General features: G+C 32.4%; 1 protein-coding gene across 4 annotated transcripts in view; it reads left to right on the top strand.

Moving 5' to 3' along the window:
• The window catches only part of LOC148615709 (tyrosine aminotransferase-like), a 31258-nt gene extending 21468 nt beyond the window's left edge, over positions 1 to 9790 (top strand). For all 4 annotated transcript variants that reach the window (XM_088582221.1, XM_088582222.1, XM_088582225.1 and 1 more), the window contains exons 9-12: positions 2176 to 2242; positions 3195 to 3407; positions 4611 to 4709; positions 5427 to 9790. In XM_088582221.1, the coding sequence (XP_088438347.1) occupies positions 2176 to 2242; positions 3195 to 3407; positions 4611 to 4709; positions 5427 to 5561 (514 nt within the window). In that variant the 3' untranslated portion in view covers positions 5562 to 9790. The remainder of the gene's footprint in view (positions 1 to 2175; positions 2243 to 3194; positions 3408 to 4610; positions 4710 to 5426) is intronic.

Below are 9790 nucleotides of genomic sequence, written 5' to 3' on the forward strand. Positions count from 1 at the left end.
AATCTGAATTAGAAAATATTTTGATTTAAGAAAACAATTAAGAATTATTTCATATAAATCACAACTACAAATGGAGTTAGTCATGCCATCATGACTAAAGAAGTTAGTCTTTCTTTCCTTCTGGTATACAGTGACTAACACCCTTGTGTGGGTGAGTTTTACCAACTATCTTATTAATGTTTTTCTAAATTCAAGATGTAATTGAAAATTCAAACAATACCTTGTTGTCAATAATTACAGTAATTTTTTTGCAGTTGTATAGTGTTGTTGTTACTGTCCTTAGAAATTTGGCTTTCATGCATTAACTTAATTTAGTTAGTGGATCTTGAAAAAAATTACAACCAAGTTCCATACCTCAAAAGGAAGGTTGGTATTGGATTTGAAGGTAATAGATCTAGGAATTTGAGTTCAAAAAATGCTTGTTCAAATTAAAATAACTTAATTATAAGTATAGACCTATATCAAATGTACGACAAGGTTCCTTAACACAATGGTCAGTAGGTGCTGAAAAGGGCCAAGAAGCATTTTTTGCATTCTGGAAAATAGCTTGACTTACAGTTTATGGAACTTTATGAAAATATTTTACAATCTTCCATATGACAAAAGAACAATTTTAAGTGATTTTAGGGGGTTCCTAGCTGTGGAGGATTTAGGGCCAAAAAAATTTCGTTATTCATTTGTCTAATTGCAAATTTTATAGTCCTTTGCAAATTTTAATTCTTTTCAGAAACTGAAGTGCTGTTTTGAAATTTGATAGCAAGCCAAATTTAAAGCTGTAACAAGCTTTCAAGTTGTGACTTTAATTGTCCAAAGAGTTTAAGGTTAAATTAATCTCTGCTGATGTATCAAGCTTCTCTTTGCAAGGCATTTTATTTAAAGAGTCCAAATATTATAAAGCTTTAGTTGATAATAGATATTATCACATATTTTATTGAAATAAAATTGAATTTGCATATGTAATAAAAAACGTCGTTTTCTGTATGTTATCTGCCACTAAGGCAATAACATGTTATCAGATCTCTCATAAGCTTTACTGACGTCACATCTGCACAACTGTTCGAAATGTCATCATGTCAAATGGCAATGTCACAGTCAATATGATGAAAGTTTGTCAGTTGAAATTAGGGATTTTATTTTTGTGTTCCTGCAGTAGCACAGGATTAAAAATATCAAGCAGTAAGAACATTGGAAAATCAGTTGCTGATAAGCAATCGTCTGCGGATTTAATGGAGAGGGGTGCTGCTATTAGCATGGAGAAAACTTGAATGCAACAATAACATAAAAAATCAACAGAATAGACCACACATTTTATCCACTATTCCTTTATGATTTTTCCTTTCTTTTTAATAAACAATTTATTACTAGTATTAAAATATATGATAAACAGATTGATACAGGGCCTTTTTAATATTGTCTTTGTTATCATCCCTCAATTGATATTGTCCTTTTTGCTACAAACCTCAGGGCCAATATCAAGATCTTAAGATGAAAACAAGGGCAATATTAAAAAGGCCATGTATTAATCTAAGTATTCAGTTATATATCAATATATATCAAGCTATAATTCTATTATTGCTGTGGTAACTGGTTGGCAGACTGCATTATGACTGTGTTTCTTTAGAAGAGTGATTATTTGTTTGTGAAGCTGGTAATCAAGTTTGTTTCAAGGTGAGAAGGTCCAAAGGTCAAATAAGAATATGTTTTATCAGTTTCATTGAATAAAAGTCTCAAAGAAAAAAAAGATAAAAACAGATCAGATGGTTTCAGATTGGAATTAAAAGGCTTAAACACAGTTTTTTCCAGAATTAATCAATGAGTTAAATCAGACATTTCATAAAAAAAACAAAAGGATAAAAGGACTTCTGTCAGGTTTGTGAGTGAATGGTCTTGTTTTAATAACCCCTGTCATTGTGACCATTCTGGCTTTTGTCAAAACAGGAAGATATTTAGACATGTAGGCATTACTCTTGATATAAAACAGTATAATTTACATTTAGCTTCTGGTGAGAAATACACTGTCAGCTGTTTCCACAAGTAAATCTTGGTGAACAAATAAGCACTAACATGAGAAGACATTTGGGGATGCACTTTGAACATTCATTCATTTTTTTTTTTTCATTTTCCTTTAAGAACTCATAAGATAAATGTAATTACTAAATCAATCTTTTTCATCAGATTCTTGGTCCCAGGATGGAGGTTGGGATGGATTGTTGTCCATAACCGTTCTGAAGCTTTCTCTGAGGTAAGTTCAGCTGATTTCTCCATAAGATCCTATTTTTTATGTAGATAATGCCTCTGAAGTACTTACTTTTGAACATAGATATTTAAATGCTTTCTATGAAGTACATCATTGCAATACATACCTGTACAGTCTCTGAGATATGTCATTACAATACGTACCTGTACAGTCTCTGAGGTACATCATTCAATACATACCTGTACAGTCTCAGAGGTACATCATTTGCAATACATACTTGTACAGATGCGTCAGAAGTATCGCATATGATATCAATACCTTACTGTACAGTTTCTGATGTACATCATTGCATTACGTACCTGTACAGTCTCTGAGGTACGTCATTGCATGACAAATGTACCTACATGTACAGTCTCAGAGGTATGTCATTGCAATACATATCTGTACAGATGATTCTGAAGTACCTCATTGCATTACAATACACACCTGTACACTCTCAGGTACACCGTCACATTACACACCTGTACAATCTCTGAGGTACATCATTGCAATACTTACCTGTAAAGTCTTTGAGGTTCATCATTGCAATACTTACATGTAGAGATGCTTGTTAGGTACCTAATTGCATTACAATACATACCTGTACAGTCTTTGAGGAACATCATTACATGCCTGCACAAAATCTATAATGTACAATTTATTTTTATAATGTCCTTATATTTTCTTGTTAAGAATATACTTTTTGAGAAAAAAAACCATTTCTTTCTTTTTCAATTTTTCATACAATAATGATTTTTATGAAAATGAAAACTCATATTAGAAATAACCAACATATTAAACCATTACTGTAATGTTAATATGATTATTTTTTGTTACTTTAATCATTTTCTTGGGAATAACAAGGTCATTAAACAGGACATTGGAAATATAAGTGAAAGTGGTCCACTGTACTCACATTCTGAAAATTCAGCTCTAGGATGTCTTACTTAATTTACAGGTCAAGAAAGGCTTAGTGTCTCTGTCCCAGAGAATATTGGGTCCAAACTCCCTGGTCCAATCAGCCCTAAAGGACATACTGACAAACACACCTCAGAGCTTCTTTACAGAGACTCTAGAGTATATAGAGGACAATGCCAAACTATTCTATAAACTGTTGGTGGATATCCCTGGACTTAAACCTATCAAACCGCAGGGAGCTATGTATATGATGGTATGTATTTTACAGTTTTTATCCAACAACAAAAAAATTGTGATCATATAATGAGATAGCACTCTCCATAATCACACGTTATTTGTGTGATAACTAGAATACTAGATAAAATTTTAGAACAAGGGAAGATTGGTATTAGGGACTGAAAAGGGCCAAAAACAATAATATAAGTTAAAATGCATGGGTCTGTTTAATGTTTTCTACCACAAAAGGAAGGCTTTTGATATTTTTTTCGGTTTATTATTTACTTGTTCGTTGTTACAAGGTACCAAAACTGTATAACTTATGTGTATGGGTTTAAATGGAGTTACGTCACAAGGATCAATCAAAATTTTGGAGGTTTTTGCCATATACCAAAAGCCAACACATTCTGGTTTTCTGGCAATGATTTTATTTAAAGTTCTTGGAACTGTATGAAGTACTAATAGGTTCAATTCTACAGGAAGAATGTATTTGGTAGATTTAAAGGGTATAGAAATTGAGGGCCAAAAAGGGCTCTGATATTAGCAGTTTCTTCAACTCTATGACCAAATTAGCCATGACTGCTTTAATCATGCTCAGAATTGTATTGAGTATCACAAATTAAATAAGAGCTAAATTAAGTTTGAATGTTGTGTCCATATTTATCCAACATTTCAGGGTTTCGGTCTCTTGGGTTATATGAAGCTGTGCTCATCTTATCACTTTTGTCCCCCACCACAATGCTGAAAGGAACAAAGAAATACTGTTGTCCATCTGTATGTGCGTCCTTCACACTTGACATTGTGGACACAACCCCTTGAGAACTGCTTAACTGATTTTGTTCAAATTTTGTAGGATTGTTAGTCATCATATGTAGTTGATCATATTTTGCTGCTGCCATTTTGATTCTACAAATTTTACAGGAATTATGGACTTTTGCAATTCAATTTTTTTCTGGCTGTAGTGGACATGAATTTGTATTTGATTATGTTCTTGCAGTTAATAAATTTATTCACTTGCAGAGAAGTGAAGAGTTTGGTGTGTACTTAGTTTAGTTAATTAGATTCATAGATACAAAAAAAGAGATTGTTGTTGTTCATTTCTTAATAAATTTCAATAATGAGGTAAGCTTATCACTCATTGAAAGTCAAAAACTACATATTGGCTGTAACACATTTTAAACATATTTTCCCACTTCTGATGAAAATGGATTTTGAATAGTTTAAGTTTTTTTCAAAACAGGTTGGCATTGATATTGAGAAGTTTCCTGGTATAAAGGATGATGTTGATTTTACAGAGAAGATGGTCTCTGAACAAAGTGTATTTTGTTTACCTGCAAAGGTAAGTGGACTTAAAGTTAAACAGTTTAAAATAGATATATTCTGAAACTGGTAGAAAATATATGAAAGAGTAATCAAGGGAACCAAGGTTATAGCGGTAATCAAAAGAATGTAATCCAGGGACAAAGACCAGACATTGAAAACAGATATACACAACAAAGAACATAAAGTAACTAAAATCATACATACAAAGTAACAAAAGTAAATGAGCAACTTGGACTCCACTAAAAACTGAGATTTAATTGAATTTTAGAATAATTATGAAGCAGTCAATTAAAACTTTGCATGCTGAAAAAAATAATTGTGATTTGCACAAACACTGTATTAAGAAATAGTGGAACAGTTTAAAAAAGATATATATTTCAAGGTATAAGGCAGTACAAATTTTCAATAAACCTCTGTTACTGGTACACTCCTTGAAATGTTCACGTTTCCCATTTTAGCGTTCATGCATTGTTTATCATGCTTTACACATTTTTTGCGTTCAATTAAAACACACGATAGAAGCGTCTCATTAAAGGCACGATAGGAGCATTTGTTTAAACCCACAATAGAAGCGTTCGTTTATCATGAGTTCTGTGAGTGTTTAGCGTGCGTTTAGGTATCATGTGTGCGGAAGACCTAAACGTTTCAAGGAGTGAATATATATTTATAAATCAAATGATATATTATATAGCTGCAATAATATGTATTCATTTTTTTTTTTATATATTTTCAGTGCTTTCAATATCCAAACTTTTTTCGTACTGTGTTGACAATACCCAAAGAAAAGGTTGAAACGGCATGTGAAAGAATCAAAGATTTCTGTGTTCAGCATTATCACGATGATAGCCTTTCAGATATATCTCGTTGAACAGACTCTTTGATGGTGATGTTAAAAGTGATCGACCAATAACATTTCTCATCTTTTAAGCAGCTATGTGTTATATAAATGACCATAAAACGCTTTTATATTCTGGTGCAGCATTGTTTTATCGGTATTTTGAGTGTCTGTTTTACACTTTTCTTCTTAGCTAAAACCAGAAAGAAAAACACACAAAAACAAATGTCAGATCCATGTAGCTTGTAGCATAATTAAGAAGTAGTCATATTTTTCTGGTTCCACTAATTTGGTGCATTGATGTTAAGATAAAAGTATATAAAGACTGGTCTTTTTAACTTTTTTAAAGAAATTTTTTAGGCAGTTTGATTATTTGCATGGTATATTCTTACATTATCTTACAGATTAATAGTCATATTGAAGGACCATACATTTCATTGTTAAAACTGCATTTATTTACTTAAAATCAGTGTTAACTATTTTATTTTGTAGTTTGTTTGGTTTTTTTTTGTGTTTTTTTTTGTTCTGTTTTATTAAGTACACATCTGAACTTCATTCCAATAAGAATTCACCAATGAGGGTCGTTCAGATTTTATTTTAGCCTCTTTCGCCCTTTCTGTGTTGTTTAAATGTTAAATTAGTTAGGTTAGGAAAAGTGCTGTAGACAATCTATTTAGATCAAAAAGGAATTGTGTTTTGGTGTTTTTAGGAAGGGATCCTCCCTGCCTTCTTCAATATGAATCCAACAATCAGTCATTACAAATTGTATGTTCTTTTTCTGATTTCTTCGGAAAAAAAATTTGAAAAAAAAAAATTGTTTGGGTGTGTACATGCATTATACTGTGTGTTATTCACTCAAAGTACAGCTATTAACTACCAATTCATATGAAATTCAGAAACTGCCCATGGTAAAGTGATTCATGGTATAGAAAACCCATGGATGAGACAATGCTTTTTTGGTCTACATATGCTATATTTTTATGTGACAATAGTCCTTTCTGTATTTAGATCTGTACTTTTGGAAAACTACACTTTAACTTCCCACTAAAATCAATCAAATCAAACCAAATCAAGAACGATAACTCTTGCAAAGTGCTAATTTTATGTACAATGTATATAAATTTTATCTCAAAATCGCAACTCTCAAATGAAAAACTATGACTGGTTATGTGATCTATAACAGTTTCTGAACAGAAAATAAAACTGAGTTCAGTGGGTTTTTGACATGCATGAATCACCTAATGTCTGAATTTTATAAAGACTGCTTCTTAATACTTTCATGAATCTCATTTGATATATAATGCTAGTATTATAATTTTTCAATGTCCTGATTCAAGGACATTGGAAAATAACTGCAGACTTATGTAAGATAACAAGTGGTGCAAGTTAGTGAAAAAGTGAAGATTTCCCATCTAAAGCTGGGTTGGTTTCTACCATGTCCTGGTTATACCTATGACAGTTTTGTCATGAAATACCCTATTTCATTATTAAATTTTCATGGAATTAGGTTGATTTATATATATTTTTTGGCGTGTAATTTTATAATAATACCATTATTTATTCATGTTTCAGTGTTAACTGTATAATATTAATCTCATTATTTAAGGAAATTATCTTGTATGTCTTTTTAATCAGTGTGATGGTTGTTTTATATGTAAATTTGATGAAATCCTATAAGTAATTATTTTGGTTGTGAAACTGTTGTTACCATGAAACAAAAATAAAAATCACTTTCAGTTCTAAGAGAACAGAATAATAGGTCCATTCCTGATAACCTGTGACATTTGTCATTCAATGAATCCTAGTTGCATTGATGAAAGGATGTCATGATATAATCTAATTTCAGAAGTAACATCCATTATGATTGGATAAAAACTTGGTTTACCATGTGATAGACCAACAGTCATAAACTTTTTAGCTCACCTGGCCGAAGACCATGTGAGCTATTGCCATCAATTGGCGTCTGTTTTCGTTGTCATTGTCGTCATTAACAATTTTTCGAAACTCTTCTCCTCCGACACTACTTGACCAAATAGAACCAAACTTGGTATGAATGTTTCGTGAGGTATCAACTTGGTATGAAGGTTCCTTGGGGTACCCTGCATTGAAATGATGTTTTTTTGATCAGTCGAAAAACATGACTGCCGTTACTAAAAATAGAACATAGTGGTCAGACAGTATTTTTTTTCTGCATATATATCCACAACCATAAGGTTTAGCCAAATTCTTACACAAGCAAATGTGTTCAGCATGATGAGGTCTATCTGTGGTCAAAATTTCGTTTTAATCTGTTAAGCCATGTTGGAGTCATTGCCCTTTTTTTGTATTTTTTTTTTGCTGTTTTTAATGTTATTTCTTTAAAAAATCTTTGAAACTACTGGACTAATCAGAACCAAAATTGGTATGGAGGTTTCCTTAGGGTGTTTTGCATGTGTTCTGATGTAGGGATTTAGTTTATATCTTTATAACCATAAGGTTTGGTCAATTCTGACAGGGTTGAAGTATTCAGCATGATGAGATCTATCTTTGGTCCAATTTTCATTTTAAACTGTTAAGCCATATTAGAGTTATTACCCTTTTTTTTTTGTTTTTCCCCTTATTTTTATGTTATGTCTTTCAAAAATCTTCTACCCTGACACTACTTGACCAATCAGAACCAAATTTGGTATGAATGTTCCTTACTATGTTCTGCATAGAACTGATGTGGGGGCTTATGATCCGTCGAAAAACATGGCCACCATTACAATAAATAGAATGTAGGATTCAGACAGAAGTTTTTAGCAAGTATCACCAATATCAATAGGTTTAGCCGATTTTTTCAATTGCTGAAGCCCCGTGCAGGTCAGGGCGTCAAAAGAATAGGCCTGCAGCAGCGCTAAGCTGTCGTAAAAGGCAACTAAATAGTGCTCAGAAACCTAGCCGGGGCTAGGCGGTCTGCCCACAGACCAACTGGGATGTGTGCCCCAGATGGTTAAATGGGGTACCCCTGGCATGTTACATGCTGGTGTTGTCAGGCTATAATACGGAAAACCTGACCGCAAACCATAGTGGTGCACCATGTTGGGAAAGATGTCGCGTTCCTCGCATGTTAAAGAACCCTGCTGTGGTCTTCGATAGGAGAAGGAACCCTTACACTCCGCCACAGGAGGCTAAATTGCCTGACCTTACCCATCCCTCCTTTTTGCTAGTGGCAATCAAAATTTGTCAACCCTATTATCCTTGTGTCCCATCCCTTTTTTCATTTCATCATTTCATGTTCATTTTATCATGTTCATCGTCTGAATATAGCTGAAATATTGCTGCTCGGACGTTAAACAATCAATCAATCAATCAATTGCTGAAATGATCCTCATTATAAAGCTTACAAAAGTCTGCATTGGGTCAAAGTTGTCAGATGACTCCTTGTTAGAGTTGTTGCCCTTGAAAGGTGGAAAATGTTTTTAGTAGTTTTGAGTTAATATCTTCAGAACTATAATAGATAAAAAGTAACTCATTTGATCAAATGATCCTTATGATAAATACTACCAAATTCCTCTTTGAGTCAAATTGTCAGACAACTTTTTATTAGAGTTATTGCTCTTGAATGGCAAAAATATTAGCAGGTGAGCAATTCAGGCTCCTGGGAGCGTTTTGTTTTATGATTTACTTGTTAAATTTTGATATCAAAATTGAATTATACGGGATGATTGTTTTACTTTTTATGTCTACCCTATCTAAATAACTAATCATGGAGTGCATACTAAATAACCTGCTAGGCCAGGTGATTGACGTTGTTTCACATAGACATAAAAAAAAATGTAGCTGTCATTCAGTATGTTGGTTTGTTGGGGTTTAACGCCAATATTTCAGCTATATTCAGGCGATTGTCATTCCGCAAGTAATTACTAAAATTGTTCATAAATTAGTAATTATATCTGTTATTCCGTTAGTAATTACTAAATTATGAACAATTTTACTTGTTAAATAGATATTTACCTGAAAGCTGAGGTATGAGATTGAATCTCACATTCATGATATATGAATCAGCTGTAATTATGTTGATTGTTAAACCTTTTTGAAATAAAAAAAAAAATTAGCAATGAAATCTAGCCCAATGTGTTACTTTCATTTGTTAATCATATTTTGAATTATTAATGATTGTATGCTAATTTGTCAATTCAATCATGTCTTTTATTATTATTATTCAATTTGAGTTCAAATAAGTATGATGTTGTTTTGGATAAATACTTGTTTTGACAAAATGAAGTTGTGTTTGTTATTTG

This window comes from Perna viridis, chromosome 5, assembly GCF_037379345.1.
Source record: "Perna viridis isolate PV_CMFRI_1.1 ecotype Kerala chromosome 5, ASM3737934v1, whole genome shotgun sequence".
Lineage (NCBI taxonomy): Eukaryota > Metazoa > Mollusca > Bivalvia > Mytilida > Mytilidae > Perna > Perna viridis.